This window comes from Epinephelus fuscoguttatus, linkage group LG1 (genome assembly GCF_011397635.1).
Source record: "Epinephelus fuscoguttatus linkage group LG1, E.fuscoguttatus.final_Chr_v1".
NCBI classification, from domain to species: domain Eukaryota; kingdom Metazoa; phylum Chordata; class Actinopteri; order Perciformes; family Serranidae; genus Epinephelus; species Epinephelus fuscoguttatus.
The window spans coordinates 16,999,019-17,015,146 of record NC_064752.1 but is presented as its reverse complement, the minus strand read 5'-3'; the positions used below and the strand labels follow the sequence as shown (position 1 = coordinate 17,015,146).

Genomic DNA, 16,128 nt, shown 5'->3' with positions numbered 1-16,128 from the left:
TTTCCATGGATGTACTACACCTTGAAACTAAAGCGGATTGACACTTCACACGGGGGCACACCTGCAACAAATGCAGGAAATAGGAAGGCAGAAATGTCAGTGATAATAAGTGATGGGCCCTTCGAACAATCCCTTCAGTACGTGTTAATAGTTTTCTGTGTTTAAACATAACCAAGTCATTTGTCTGCTGCTCTCAGCTGTGCATCTCTGTTCATCACATGATGTACTTTTGAGGTCCCAGCCTCAGCCACACAGCCTATTTGTGAAGCTAAGTGAGAGCAGATAATGATGGCTACTGTTCCCATTAGTTTGGGGATTTTTCTTTGCTGTTTATTAATAGGAAACTCTTCCAACACATGACTTAGCCATCATCTGTAAATACTTCTGAAAAGGGGGTTACAGAACAATAGCGCATTAAAAAAAAAAAAGGATGTGTGTCTGTGTGTTTTTATGGGGCCTAGGCAACATCACTGACTCACTGAATCAGTCTTTCATTTTATTTTTATTTTTTCCTGAAACTTTAAAACAGTTGTTTTTTTTACATATTCTCAGAAAAGTATATCATGCCCACTTCCTAACCTCTACTCGATAAAAAACTAACCCATTTATAAAAGTTGAACACATCATAAAAAGTGAAACCATACACCAGAATGATACCATTATTTACACAAGCCCATTAAATTACAACATAAATTAGAAAATATTTACATCCAGGACGAGACGCTGGATAAAATTCTATGTTTGGAATTTAATGTCTAATTAAAAACATTTTTAAAGAAAGAAATATATACATTTACACTCATTCTCACGACGTACACACACTCTGGCAGGGCTGAAGTGATTGGTAGGTTGATGGTAACTTGGGTTTTTTTAAATACTAAGAATGATGAGTACCTAACTTGGTCACAAAAATAACGCCGCCAGGTTTTAAAGAGAGAGTAACAATGCAAGCATTGCTACGCCTGTAATTCACATGAACACTGAAGAGGCTGTAAAGTCTCTGGTTTCTGACCAAACACAGACTGAAAAACCAAAAATCGTCTTTTCTCATTTTCATTCAGGCCTACATAAGATTCAAATCATCTTTCATGAACAAAGCACAATAACACTGGAGCCATTTTGAAGTGGTCGTACAAATCAAGCACACAAAAAAAAGGAAAGAAAGAAAATGAAGTGGATTTTCTTCTCTCTCTTTCTCATATAAAAATTGTCCTTTGCAAGTCCATTGAGACACAGGAAATCAGTGGATTTGCCTCCAGACAGAGCAGGAGGAGGTGGGGAGGGGAGCTGAGAGGAATTCACAGCCACAGCGACTCATCTTGAAATGATGTCCTCTAGGGAGAAAAAAACAGTACCGACTTTGTTCTTTTCCTCTTGTCAACAGACAGCAGGTCCCGTAGTTGTAGCATCAGCACATTGGCAACCGTATGGAACTGCAGTTGGTGTGATATGTTGTATTTTACGCACTCATGAGGTGGGCTCCCATTAGGACCAGTGCACAGGCGTTCATCGTAGGTGCGGACTGATTTGTAGCCAGCTGTGAATGGTTCTTGGAAATCATCAACTTCTCAACAAAAATATAACAGTGCGAGTACACACACACACACACACATTCACACATTCACACACAAACTCAGCTCTCAAAATGACAATACTTATCAATCAATATTGATTTGAAAAAAGTCCAAAAGGGGCAGACAAGGTGGCGAGATTAAGGGAGTCGGAGGGGTTCTCAAGTTCATAAGGATTCTCCTCTGAGCTCTCATTTCCTGTGCTTGTCCATTTTGTCGGTAGATTTGCTCCCACTGTCTGAGGATCCTTGGGTGTCGCTACCAGAGCTCAGGTACATCTTGTCCACTTGTTTGAGGGCCTCGTTCAGGTAGTTCTGAAGCGAGGTCATGGCGGCGCAGATGGCCGGAGAGCCAAAGCCGTGAGTGATGAGGCTGAAGTGGGTCAGGCAGCCTTGGATTCCAGGCTCCATGATGGGGGCCGGCCGCGAGTTTCCCAGAGGTGAACGGTCCTGAGTGAGCAGGTCAGTGAACTCCTTGCAGATTTGCCTGAAGGTAGAAAACCAGAATGACGCTTAATTCAACATGTGTACTGTTTCATTGTGATCTAAGACCAAAGTCTGCAAGAAGTTAAAATCCTCCAGTAATTGAAAACGTCCTACGGTGCACCCTACTTTGCTAGAGGTGTATTTCCACGCAAATTAAAGGCAACCATGCAGATAAGACACTTACTTGGCAGCAAGCAGCATGTTCTTGCGAGAGTTAACCTCGTTGCGTTCCACGTGTGGCCTGCCCAGGTATTCAGCAATTGCCTTTGCAGGGAACTCTGTCTCACACACGTAACCAAAGTCTCTCGCTAAGTGAACAGCTTCACCTGAGGGAAGAAGAAGAAAACAAACCTTGTAAGAGGAAAGAAAAGAGGAAACTTTGAGCCTAAGTCTAAAGGCAAAGACACACTAAAGCAACATCAAAAACTTTTGGCGATGAAGGCTGACTGTTGCATCGCCTCACATCATCTGTACCCTGGACAAAAAGTTGAATTTAAACACGCTGCACAGACTGCAGCCAATGGCCATTTTGTACATACGTTCCACCCCTGAATTACAGGGAATAACTCTCCACAGCAACAGGCAGCAGTAGTCTGTGTTTGTCATTCAAAAGGGGAAACTGGGAGACCAACAAGGCAGATTCAAGATGCTAGTTAGCCAGCTAGCACATTAAAACACAACCCAGTGCTGAAAGAGCAAAGGACTGTGTGCCAGCAAACAATAACACAAACAATGACAAACCACTTCTGCCAAAGAACTCAAAAAAAATCTCACCTAATATAACCAGTTTGTTCTGATCTCCCGCCCCCTTGACTTGAGTCATTTGTTAGCTTTCCTCACCTCTGTTCCTCTTTTTGTGCACCGAGCTGCCAGTGGAGTGATTTTATTCACCGTCGGGCTCCGCCAACTCTGATTGAACATGCTGAACCAGCCGATAAAAGCTGACAAGGGCCGACTAATGCCAATGGTGCGGTACACACAGCAAAAACTAGGTTGACAGACACTCACCAACAGCTCGACATTGACTGACGGCAAAGCATCGGCTTGGTGTGTCAGGGCGCTCAGACAACACAATTGGCTCATGGTCACAAACTAAGACTGTTTATTTACGTAAGAATAAAGATTATTACTATTTACATGGATATTAAGACCACATGCCCTCTGACACACTGGGCAAAGATCAAATGGTAAGCTGGCTGGATTCAGCAATTTATCAATTTAGAGCATTATACTAGCAGCCCCGTCTTGGACCAGACACACACACACAAGCATCAAGGCACATGAAGTGAAGCAGTTGAACTACAGAATAATCAGCTGTGCTCAGTCTCGTAGCTCGAGGGAAGAAGAGCTAGTGAGATGAATATTTTTCAGTCTTGAGGGTGGTTTGACTTGCATGGTCATAATGGGCTTATGTGGATAAATGCTAGCAGAGAGTGCCCGCGGCGCCAACAACACCGCTTATTGATAGACACGCACATCACTTGAGGATGCGGGCGGCTATTCAGAAGCACAATCTTGAAGGTCAGCAGACCCTCCTGGCGAGCCGAACACAAGATAACAAGGCTTAATTCAGCTTTGAAGGTCTCTAAATAACACAAGCCTCCAGTCATTCTCCTGCACAGAATCAGCAGCCCATTTATAAAAATTAGGCGCGTAGGGAGCGAGAGAGGGAGAAAAAATATTTTACCTTAGCCCGCGGCAGGTAGATGTGATTAAAGTGATAACGTTTTCATTGCAAAACGTCACTGTCTGGCTAAGGTATGACTGATGTTTTATTATTCGAGGCTTTGACAAGAGAAGGTGAAAGTGTTGTGTCGTGTGGTCATTTTAATTACGCAACTCTGTGACATTAAATAAGTGAAGATGTCTGGTCATGTTACACAATGAAGACATTTAAAAGACGAATATATGAGAGAGAGGTGTCGCTAATACAAAATGATACAATCGGGAAAGTGGTAGAATCGGAGTGGAAATATTTTGGAGCTTCTCTGCTGCACGATTAGTTTTTTAAAGATGAACTGAAAAGGATAATTGGATTTTAAGGATTTATAATTTTGTCATATGGACAACTATTGCACATCTCTCCGTCCTGGGAAAGGGATCCCTCCTCAGTTGCTCTTCCTGAGCTTTCTACCAATTTTTTCCCTGTTCATGGTTTTTTTGGGGAGTTTTTCCACACTGTGAGGATCCAAGGACAGAGGGTGTCACATGCTGTAAAGCCCCACGAGGCAAATTGTGATTTGTGATATTGGGCTATATAAATAATGGACAGACATACCATGGGAACAAAAGAGAAAGCTAACATGCAGTTGAAAGCTTTGCAAATGACGCAAAGTTCCGCGACAAGGAAAACACTGAAATTGTCTTAATATATTTGAGTATTTCAACAATGAATGGTGTTCGGAATATGGCTTAGAAGATACTGTACGGTACTTCAAACACACACACACACACACACACACACACACCCTGTGAGAGAGATTGACAGTCTCACAGTAATACAGCGACATTCCAGCCTCTGCAAACAGCAATTACACCCGAGAAGGTGCTACGCGCTACTGAGTGACATGTCATACCTTCTACTAGTGAGGTAAGCAGAGTGACATTCGCTGCCTTCCTTCTTCCTGCAGGCAGGTTGAGTCCAATCTTATCCAGCTTCTCTCTCAGAGAGCGACCTCCATTTTTTGACTTGGCTCTGCAGAAGAACAAAAAAAAAAGCATTTTAAGTCCACAGTTGTTAAGTAATTCAAACAGATTATGAGTTTTCTAACATGCTGTGTTAAAGTTTGTGGAAAATTATTAATGGAAGATTAAGAAATTAATAAGAAATCTTTTCATACATTTTCCTTTGATTAGCTTAAGGACATTTAACGCATAAATTAAGACAAATGGAGCAGATTTGTATGATTATTGTGCTATCAGCTAACATCAGAGATTGTAAAGCATACTGCATACATATCCTATCAGAGGAGGCCTCGTTGTGCTCTTCTGATAACAAATAAATCACACAAACAGGCTCTCCTGACCTGAAAAAACACTTGACGCTTCCATTCAAAAACCGTTGCAGAAAAATCACTCATACATGCGTTTGCAAAAACACTTAAACTCCCCACTTGCAGTGGCCGATTCAGTTTTACGCATGACTGGAGGGCAAGCTCTCCCTCTCCTCGGCGGGTGAAAGAGGGAGCATCTTTTGGGAGGCATGTGTGTACGAGTGCCCCCACCCCCTCGTCCCCTTCTCCCCCCTGTCCCCTTCCTAACGATCCCCCTCCTAGTGCTATATGACCTACTTAAAAAATGTCTGTGATTGTGCATGTGTGTGTGTGTGTCGATGTGTGCGCATGTCAGCGTTAACACAGGCACATGGGAAGTGGCAAACGTGCACTCCAAGCACAAAACGCTCCGGTCAGGGGTGCCGAGTACGTACTGCAACCTTGCGGTCCCTCAACAGACTGCCACACTAACATATGTGCCATAAGGTCAACTGCTATGCCACAGATGAACCTACCCATGCTGCAACCCCGTGACAAAAGCACAAAAACACACCCACAGAGTCTTTAGATTGGTACTAACTGTGTTGATGTAACCTATCCCCAGAAGAAGCAGAGAACCAAAATTGCAGACCACACAAAGAATGTCACGAACCTTACGCAAAAAACTGATGAGCCAGACTCTGAGCCAAGCTGTGCTTTTAGAAAAGCCTTTCCCGTGGGCTGCTGAGCTTCAGTCTCCAGATATCTGGAGCTGCACCTCTTCTGTTTAATGACAGTCATATCTTAAACAATCAGACAACCCTGTCAAAAGTTTGCAGAGAGCAGAGATATATATAAAAACTAAGGAAATTAATTATGCTTGCGTTAGCCTCCCTTGCTTTTTGTTCCTGTGTTAAGTTGGAGCCTTTAACAAACAACAACAGGGAAACATTCAGTCCAGCTTGCTGTCATGTTGCATGAGTCTGAGCTCTGACCTGCGTAAAACCCCTCCCAGGAGCGATGCGTTGAGGCACTCAGGGGGTGATAGACGTCTCTGGACTTCAGCCACGGTAACCTTGTACTTGGATGTGGAGCTCAGCAAGGAAAGACGGCCCGGTACGGAGCAGAAAACCTCTGTGGGGTTCGACACCATGCCCAGCAGGGACTCTTTCTGGAACGGAAGACCCAGCGCGTTGCCTTTGGGAAGAGTGACAGGACCTGGAGGGCGAGGGAGAGAAAAGTGGGTAAGCTGAAGAGTGAAGAAGAACAAAAGAAAAGCAAAAAAAAATTCTGGTTGTGCAACAGAATTTGTTTATGTAAGCACTTTTCCTGTGTATGTACATGAGCTCTAATCATCACAATCCTTTCTGTGCAAAAGGGAATCTGTGTTTTCTTGTACGTAATCACAAGACAGAGTGTGTGTGCAGCCCTGCATGGCTAAGGAAGACTGTGTCTGCTGGACTTTTAAAATATTGTGTGGTTTTGCAAACACTGGATCCCTGATGGTTAAACAGCTAAAATGCCCTCATGCCAAACACCATCCACAAACAGGTACACACATACAGCCTGCCCCTCGTCTAAGCCTCACATTCACCTCAGTACTGTTTATTATATTGCTCTCAAAGGGCTTTAAGTATTCCAGACAATGTGTGTGCTTTTTTTGTTGGCACTAAAGTTAGAAGTTTTCAGCCCCCCCACAAAAGGCACTAACAGTCATCGGACAAAACAGAAACAGCACAGCACACTACAAAACATAGCTATCTTCATCCTCACCCGCAAGAATGCCCCCCTGATAATAAGTCCTCTGTAAGCGATCAAGGTTCCTGCCACCTCGTAGTCCTAATACTGAGACAAAAATCACAGAGTCACATGAGTGCTTTAAGGCTCCTCTGGGGCACATGGCTGGGAATGACATGCCATTGTTTACAAGTGGAAAACCTAGATTGCCCATAGCGTGCCCTTAAGCATGGGAACAATATAATGAGCCATCACTTATTTCCGTAACAAATGGGGACTGGCTGATATGGTGTGCCATGCAAATGGCTTTCTGCATGTAACTGTGCATCGTAATATTGTGACACTTTTTGCTGTTATGCTTTAAAAAAAAAATCACAGTTTTTTACCGTAAATGTTGCATAAATGTCTCAGAATTAACCAGAGCACTGCGATACTGGTCAGGCTTCATAATGAGAAACTACTGGTTAGACTTAAAATAAAAGGTTAAACCTGCCTTTGTACAATTTTTTTTTTTTTTTATAGTTTTATAAGTTTTTACAGGATTGAATCTATCTATCTGTCTGTGGTTTGAATAACTGAAAAAGGCGAAGCAGCACAATAATGCTGCTCAAGCTGATTTTTCTATGACTCAAACCCTGTTTTAATGAAGCCCTGGTGACAAAACATCGGGAATAAGTTCTCCCTCAAAACAGTTCATGTCCCGACAAATAACTAAACTGTCCTTCACATGCAAGCCCTAATGCCACACCCCGCCAAAAGCTGGTTCTGCAGAGCCAAACACTGCTCCGAGATCAACTCATAATTTCCTGTTAACGTGAACTGAAAAGAGCTGCAATTGCAAGCTTAACCAGCCTAAAGATGATCCAAAGCCTTCCTCTTCTCTCACAGTCAACACCGACGCTTGTGAGATTGCTCAATTTTCATGTCTTGTCAGCTGTAGCCTGTCAGAGGTTTTTTTGTTTTGTTTTGTTTTTTTGAAAGGGGATCAGTTCTTTCCCACTGGGCATCCATTCAAGCACCTTCACCAACAGAATAGGCTAAGGATCACATCAAGCTTAGATAAGTGCATCTCATGGCTACGAGGATTATCGGTGTATGCAGTGCAAGTACAAATACATGACTCCTCCTTTGCTGTACTCGTGAACTGAGTGCCCTGACATGCCACTATAGAAGTAATTGTTATGACAATTCCAAGTATGTAGAGAGTGAAGAAGGGGAAAAAAAAGAAAATACGGTCCTTACAGTAAATTTCCAGCCCTCGCCAGTAATTACTGCATCTTTATTTGGTTGTACAAAGGCACATGTACCCCAGGCAGCATTTTCCAAAAACCTATTTTGCTTTTCAAAGTAAGAGAAGTGCAGCACTGACGACTGGACACAAACATGCAGTGAACTCACCTTTTTTGATGACTGTCTGATCTGCCATAATAATACTGTGGTCGTCTACATGCTGATAAGAAAAAGAACAGAAGCATTGTTTTAAAAAAAATTACACAAAAAATGACAGAGACAAAGCTGGCTGGAATTAATTTCTGTCAATGTGTGTACAATTTAGAAAAATCTATTTTGCCTCTTGCATGCAGAACAAACACAAAAAAGCAGGCATATTATTGTGACATGTTTATTGAGTTGCTAGTGGTGACATTTGGTTGTTTTTGATCTCCTGTTTGATATATGGTAACTGAAGGAATTAATTTTAGCTTTGCTTTGCATGAATGCTATCCTGACATGTGCTACCTGTGTCAGCACTGCAAATCACACACACGCAGCACATTTACTTGAATTTCACTCACTTGAACATCCTCCATCCCGTGCCCCATGTCGTGCATCCCCATGTTATCACCAATAACCGACGACTCTATGCCGTGCACATGTGGAGGCAACAGCTCCGGCCGCCGGAACCCTTCCCTCCTCACCCCGGACGAGCCTCCCTCCAGGCCCAGGATCTGACTCGCCAGCCCGCTCCTTCCGTGCGCTCCGAGGCCCTCCTGGCCCTGCCGCCCGGGCCATTGCTGCTGGTTCGACGACGGCGACTGGTGTATGGAGTTGATGTTGAAAGGGTCGCCGAGGTGCGAGTAAGGGTCGCTGGACTGCGGGTAGGAGATGGGCTGGTAGGGAGGCGGGAAGTACGGGGGCTGGAAGTCCGAACTGGCCGAATGTGAGAGGGAGGGAGACGGGCTGTAGAGGTGCTGGCTGACCGCGGGCAGGTGAGGCAGCCGGGGGTTCCCATTGCTGTTGCCGTCGTGCCTTTCCTGAGGGAGGACGGAGGAGACACAGGTCAACTGAGAGGGCTCACAACAAGATGGCAGGTAGTGGTGACATTTGGCCCTCAGGGGACTCAAGTGTCTGATGTACACTTTAAATAATGGCTTAGAGATGTGCCTGAATATATTATTAATAATAGTATTATATTATTTTTATTTGGCATGAGAAAGACACCCACGCTACTAGCCTATTTATATTATTATAACATATTATTTGATGGATTAATCAATTAAATAGGTTATTAAAACCATGGTAGAATGTCCTTATGTGTAAGTAATGATCCAAATTAATAATTATGCAAAATAATAATTTATCTTCAGGCTACTACTTTTGCAAAAATATTTTTATTTATTTATTATTTTTTAGATTATTTTAATTGTTTTTATTTTTGTCATTATTATCAGGCACATATCTGTTTTTGTTGTCATCTAAATAAATATTAGCCTGTATTTATTTTTGAAATGTGTCCTGCTTTTACAGCTGTATGCAACTTTATTTCCCCAGAGTTTTCTTAGCACTTTCTGTTCCCCTGTTTTCGATTTTATCTTCCCTTATCTTATCACTGTCACATCATAAATATAAACTAGACCTATAATCACGGTTGTGGTTCAATACCAAACTTTTTTCGCTGCCAACCAAAAGGTACTTTTCCCCCTCGTTCTGCAACTCCCTCGAAACTCACCTCACAGTCATCCTCATACTTGACGTTGTCAGCTAATTTCCACAACATTCTGACAGAGAAAAAGTCTCCCCGTTACAAAAGAGTAAAAGCACAAGAAAACAATCTCGTCGCCTGCGAGTTAATCCAGGTATGAAAAACCCAAGAGCTTCCTGGTGATCATGAACCACCTTGTTCTTCAGCTGCGGCGGACAAGCGAAGTTGCGGGTGAATGCTGAAGGGGCGAACTGACCGACCGACTCACTATCCAACCGCAGATATGAGTTTTCCCGACAGCCACTACGGGAGAAAATAATCAGGCAATATTTCCCCCCCCCGTGTCTGGTCAGTGTGCTCTGGAGTTCTGTTTGTGCAGCGGGAGAAAACGGTGCATTTAAGAAACTTGACTCCCTCTTATGGCAGAAAAAGCGATGTTCAGTCTTATTGGTGAACACATGAACACTGTACTATATGTGCACAGGCGCGCACAGGGGGCGGCACCCTGCGCGGTGATGTCAGGGGAAAAGGGAAAATGAAAATATTGCTGATTGGCGGGATGATGGTCCAATCAGAATTCTGTCCGTCTGTGCAGAGTCAGACATTTAAACCCAGTGACTTTACTAGAGCCCACTTTAAGTGGCCCACAGTGAGAGAAGTCTTTGTATCTCCAGACGCATCATCAGTAACCTGAGGACACCTGTAGGCTCTGTTTCAGGATTATATTCCTTATACACACACTGACATGATGAAGAGATTTAAAACAACTCTCCAAAAATTAGGAAACAACTCATTTTCAATTGCTGATAAGTAAAAAATTAAGAAAACATTGAATTAGATCGTGATACAATTTGTGTCAGAACCAGCTTTATTATAGGGAAATGTTGCAGTGACGGGTTGCTAGGTTACTGAGAGGCTTTCAGCCAATCACAGTGCTCGGTTCGAGGTGTTCCAGCATGTTGATGGTGTTCTTAATAATTATTAAGAAAGGCGCCATGTTTATTATAGCAGAAAAATACTGCAGAGTTTTTTAGTATAAAAACTAAGCTACTGATTTTATAACTGATCTTAAAGTCAGGATATACAAATGTAAATATCCGTTTGCATTTTTGGAATTATTTTAAATTATTTTTTTTATTTTATTTTAATTTTATTTAATTGTATTTTATTTTATTTTATTTCATTTTATTTTATTTTATTTTTACTGTAGCCTACCTAATCGCATGAAGTATTATTTTAAACATTTTAAACAAAAAAAAAGTGTTTTAAAATGATCATTATTATTAATAATAATAATCATTTGTTTGTTTATTTATTTTATATTATTTTTATTATAATTAGCCAATTATTATTCACAGTTGTGGTTATTACATTAACTGTTATCAGATGTATGGTAGAATAATATCCGTGCTCTTTTTGGATGCCATTTAACTTAATTAAATCCTCGTGCTCATCTGTTTACTGACTCAAAATAACTCCGGCAAGATATTAAGATAATGCAACTGTCCGATTTAAATGCCTAGGTAATAACAATAATAGTCATTCAGATAAACCCATGACATTGTGATGTCGGTGTTTCACAGTGGTGGTTAAGTGCTTGTTTCAAACCGCAATAAGCCTCAGGGCTTCTCTCTCTCTCTCTAAAAAAAAAAAACCCCTCCAAAGCTCAAAAGGATCTCAACAAACAACTCTTTCTTAACTTCATTTACATTTTTGGTGGAGCTTTGCAGTGTCCAAAACAAGGCTGCTTTGAAGCTTTGATATGCATCTGAACTGAATGTGAGGACAAAAGATGTTTTTTCTTCTTTTGTTAATTATAACGAACTCACTTTGCATTATTTTGTTAAGTTTTAGCCCATTTTATTTTAAATTCAGCTGTCAGAGGACAATGTGCAGTATATTTGGAGTCATTTCGTTAATTGGTTTTGTATCACTGAAGGAGAGCATGTCAGATTATAAATCTTGAGATTAACGAACAGACTTCTGTGTTGTAGGATAACAGCCTGTGGCGTCCGTGCACCCAAGCTGTGATGATCGGCTGTGCCTGGGAACAACAAGACATGGGCTACACTAGGATTATCTTTTTTCTTCCAGTGTTGGTCCCTGGCTTGTTGTGATGCGGAGCACAAGTGAAATGCGCGCTGATTAAAATGTTATTTCACGTCGGAGCAGAGCAGACCTACAGGAGGTTAGTGACGCTTGGCTTGCCGGTGATGTTTTGTGCAAATGTGATGCTCAGCTTGTCATTTTAATGACAGCACACTGCGGTGACAACCGGCAAAGCTGATGTCAGGTGTAAAGATTAAATGGATCCGTGCCGGGACAAATTAAGAATGTGACACAAATCAATGAGGGAGTTGTGCCATGTGGCCTGTGGGAAATAATATTTAAAGGTTGATTTGTGTGAGAATTTTCACAATATAATGATAAATAAAAATCCCAAATTCGCCTTTATAGCCTATACTAGACACCAACAGGCCCTATACAAGTCACTATGATATTCAGGTTATATTCATACACTATATATAGCCTATATTATCTGTATCATGTTCTACATCCTGCAGAACTCGCTTGCTTTTATGGTTTAATTTTCAAAAAAGAGAAATAATAAAGAAATTATCCTGCTTATTTTGTACAAATTATAAAAAGAAAAATATGCATAATATTCTTAAAAGCCTGATTCAAAATCTGTTCATCACGTCTTTGTAATCCAGCAGCCTCAAACCAAATCACTTTGACTTTCTGAGAGAATAAAACCCAAGCCTTTTGACATTAATCACGGGTTATCCACAAGCGCACACGACGCTGCTGCTGCGCGATCACAAACAGGTGATTATTGTGGAAAGGTAATAAAACAAATCTAAGCTCAGCAGTAAAAGCGATGAATAGGCTATGATGCAGGTTGGGTTAAACTAAGTCAGCTGTATAGGAAGAGAAATACAGCAGTGAACTCACCCTCCAGTCTATCCTCTCCAGCACAGACATCTGCAAAGCTCCAGTCACAGCAATCCCACTGAGACGCAGCGAATGAGTGAAACCATGAGAGGTTTACGTGACCGACTTCACCTGACGGTGCCGCACTGCGCATGCGCCATCCGGGCTAATACACCTGAGTGGGATAAATCAAAACAATCTATCTCCAATTCCTTCACGTCAACCTGCATTTATAATGTTTTATTTAAAGCAACATATTAATATAATTTAAAGTGGGGGGAAAGCAGCGCATAAATGTGTCAAAAACATTATATAATTTTAAAATAAACTGATTATACTCACAGGATTAGATCTATAACCAAAAAAAGAATTATTGCTGATCTCATAATTATCTGTTGAGTACAAAATAAAAAAAGAAACAATGACACACAGGCTAAAGTGAAAGAAAAGGTGAAAAGAAAAACACGTGGGGAAATTTCAAGATGAGGTAATTCCACTCCCAAAGACACACCGCCTCAGGCTGACCAAAAAGAATCTGCTTTCAAAAGCCACTGAAGCTTTTTAAGGCCTAAAATGGCTCTTGTTATCTGATCTCCCAAATACTTTAGCTTAAACTAATGAACAGATCAAAGTGGCTTCGCTATGTGGTGGAGAATGTAGCTTACATATCTTGTTCTGAGAAAAAAAGCAACTCACCTTTCTGAGGCGCAGCCCGGGCGGACACCTGCCACAAAATAAAGCCTCATCAAACAGCACACTTTTAAATAATTGGGAACTATAATGGAAACAATTGTGCGTGTCCTATATTAAAATGATAAGATAAAATATTTTAATCCCAATCTCTAATGTCTATGTATCTGTGATGTCTTCACTGCACAATACCAGCTGTAAGAACTATTTTATGGTGCTGGAAAAAAGCATTATCTGACAGATGGGTTTATGATCTCCAGTTTAACTTGAATTCCAAACGTTTAAGCTTTGTGTATGGTCTTATTTAATCAAAGTTTAACATAAATGCTTGTTGCAATTCATTACAAATTTACATCTATGTTATAATGGGTGCAAACGTTCAGATACGTCTGTTCAAAGATGCGTTTAAGGACTCTAAATTCTCCTTTTCTTTCTTTCTTTTTAGCCCATCGCATTGGCTCATGCAGGATCTGGTAAATCTATCTGTACAAACATCTACTCAGATCAGAAAATGCATCTTAGTGCTGCCACAATTATGGGCCCGCATAGAGCCAACACTGAGCTTTGAAAAAATGCTACTGGAATATATCAGGCAATCCAAAGAGGCCGTTAGAAAACGCATCTGTCTTTGCTCCTGCACGGAGACAAAGGGTTTCTCTGGTTACTAACAAGAGGTCATCGAAAACGAAACAAAAGAAAATTTACATGAGCTTATAGGGTTGTTGTTATTGATGCGTTATTCCTCTGTAAACCACCTATTCAGTGATCTAACGTGCGCAGAGATATAAATCAACAAGGAACAGAGAAACATGTCACAGGCTGCTGCTGGATGAAGACAAGAGGACGCAGTGTTTATTTGAATTTTTAGCCACAATGATTGGATTATTTATGGTGTAACTTACATTTAATGAAAAGCAGGCGGACTCCGCTTAGGATGTTCTTTTTTTTTTTTTTTTTAACCCCGCGACCACAGTTTGAGTCTGTGGAGTCACAGGATAAAGGGATAAAGACGCCTCTGCTGCCGCCTGGTGGCTGCATCACCACATTACCACTGGGCTTCTTACAGTCTTATTGGAGAAAACATGTTTACTTCAAAAGCAAAGCCATTTACAATTTCTTCAGGTTCAGGATAGTATAAACTGTTAAAAATAACCCACAGGGGATATTAGCATATATTTTAGTCTGCTATGTATAATTTAAAAATAGCCACTTAAATAATTATGGAAAAACAGGTAGTGAAAAAAAAAAAAATCACTCTATGCCCGTGAAAATATAGTAGTCAAATATACTTTTTTTGCCGTTTTTGTCCAGAAATAAAGTTGTCAAATGTCAAAAATAATGATTCCATTGAATTCCTTGTGTCAGAATTGTATGGAAAAAGGTGTTCATTTGTCTCTCTGTGTTGTTTACCTCAAAAGCTAAGCTATTTTCAGTTTCTTTGGGTTCGGTAGGTGTAACAAACTGTTAAAAATAAACCCCATGGGACATTATTTCAGTCTGCTAGCTAGTATAATATTAAAATAGACACTTAAATGATGAAAAAAAAAACAGGTGGTGAAATGTTTTTCACCCTAGGTGCATGAAAAAAAAGAAAATATAGCTGTGAAATTAACATTTTTTGCCATTTTTTTGTTGTTTTATTGTCCAGAAATAGAGTCAAGATGTTGTCAAATGTCAAAAATAATCATTCCATTGAATGTCTTGGGTCAGAGTTATATGGAAAAGTGTGTTTATTTGTCTCTGTATGTTGTTTACTTCAAAAGTTACACCACTTTCTGTATCTTGTTTTTCATTTTCCGGCTGGGGATAGGTGCAATAAAGGGTTAAAAATGAAGCCTTTGGAACATTATTTCAGCTTGGTACCTGGCAAAATCTGAAAACAGACACTTAAAGGATTAAGAAAAATCAGGTGCCACAAAAAATCTGGGGGGGGTCGCTTTATACTTCTACTGTACTACATTTTAAAGCAGGGGTGTCACACTCATTTTAGCTGCTGGGCCACATACAGTCCGATTTGATCACATGTGCTGGACCAGTCAAACCATTGCAGAATATCCTGTAAGTAACAAACACCTCAAAATGTTCCCGTTTTCAGTTTGATGTCTTCAGAATAGGTGCAATTCAACAATATGTCTGTTTTTCCCCACAGTCATTCTAGTACTTACCGTCATTACATGTGCATTTTTCTATACATTTCTACTCCATCCACACCAGACTAAAGTGGAAGCTATTCAGGAAGCAGGTTAAGTTGTCCCCTGCCTTACAAACCTTTTTACAAATGAAACGTTTTGGCAGTGTCTATCTTAATAGGGTTCCACCTATATTGTTTTAAGATACAAGTTTAATATAGATCATCTTGTACTTGAAGCTGCTGGTTGAATATTTTGCACAATGTTCAGTATCTTTAAGTATGACCACAATAAGTAGACCCATTCGTTGTTATATCAGAAGGGCAGCACGGTGTTGTAGTAGTTAGCATTGTCGCCTCAGAGCAAGAGGGCTCCTGGTTCGAACCCAGGGTGGGGGAGCCCTTCTGTGCGGAGTTTGCATGTTCTCCCCGTGTCAGTGTGGGTTTTCTCTGCGTACTCCCACAGTCCAAAGACATGCAGGTTAATTGGTGACTCTAATTGGCGCCCATAGGTGTGAATGTGAGTGCAAATGCCCTGTGATAGTCTGGTGACCTGTCCAGGGTGTACCCCGCCTCTCGCCCAATGTCAGCTGGAACAGGCTCCAGCCCCCCGTGACCCTCAAGAGGATAAGGAGTTACGCAAATGTGTGATGGATGTTATTTTAGAGAACTGTATTCTGGTCAGAGTGGA

At 41.0% G+C, this 16,128-nt stretch overlaps 1 protein-coding gene across 2 annotated transcripts; it reads right to left on the bottom strand.

Annotated features, from left to right (window-relative positions):
• Positions 1-502: 502 nt before the first annotated feature.
• Positions 503-10,034, bottom strand: tfap2c (transcription factor AP-2 gamma (activating enhancer binding protein 2 gamma)). Of its 2 annotated transcripts, XM_049588924.1 has the most exons (8): positions 9,713-10,034; positions 8,559-9,017; positions 8,164-8,215; positions 6,802-6,873; positions 6,024-6,246; positions 4,633-4,751; positions 2,241-2,382; positions 503-2,057 (listed from the first exon to the last, which is right to left on the bottom strand). In XM_049588924.1, the coding sequence occupies exons 1-8, from the start codon at positions 9,758-9,760 to the stop codon at positions 1,763-1,765; spliced, it is 1,410 nt and encodes a 469-aa protein (XP_049444881.1). In that variant the 5' UTR covers positions 9,761-10,034; the 3' UTR covers positions 503-1,762. The 2 variants fall into 2 exon arrangements, with proteins under 2 accessions (XP_049444881.1, XP_049444890.1); XM_049588933.1 differs by lacking the exon at positions 6,802-6,873 and having other exon boundaries at positions 9,713-9,760.
• Positions 10,035-16,128: the final 6,094 nt, after the last annotated feature.

Excerpts from the sequence above, each read along its gene's own strand:
- tfap2c (XM_049588924.1), bottom strand. The coding sequence starts at position 9,760 with ATGTTGTGGAAATTAGCTGACAACGTCAAGTATGAGGATGACTGTGAG. Across the intron at positions 6,874-8,163 it reads TCAGACAGTCATCAAAAAAG|TATTAGGACTACGAGGTGGC; the intron begins GTGAGTTCACTG and ends TTTTTGTCTCAG. Across the intron at positions 2,058-2,240 it reads AACATGCTGCTTGCTGCCAA|GCAAATCTGCAAGGAGTTCA; the intron begins GTAAGTGTCTTA and ends TTCTACCTTCAG.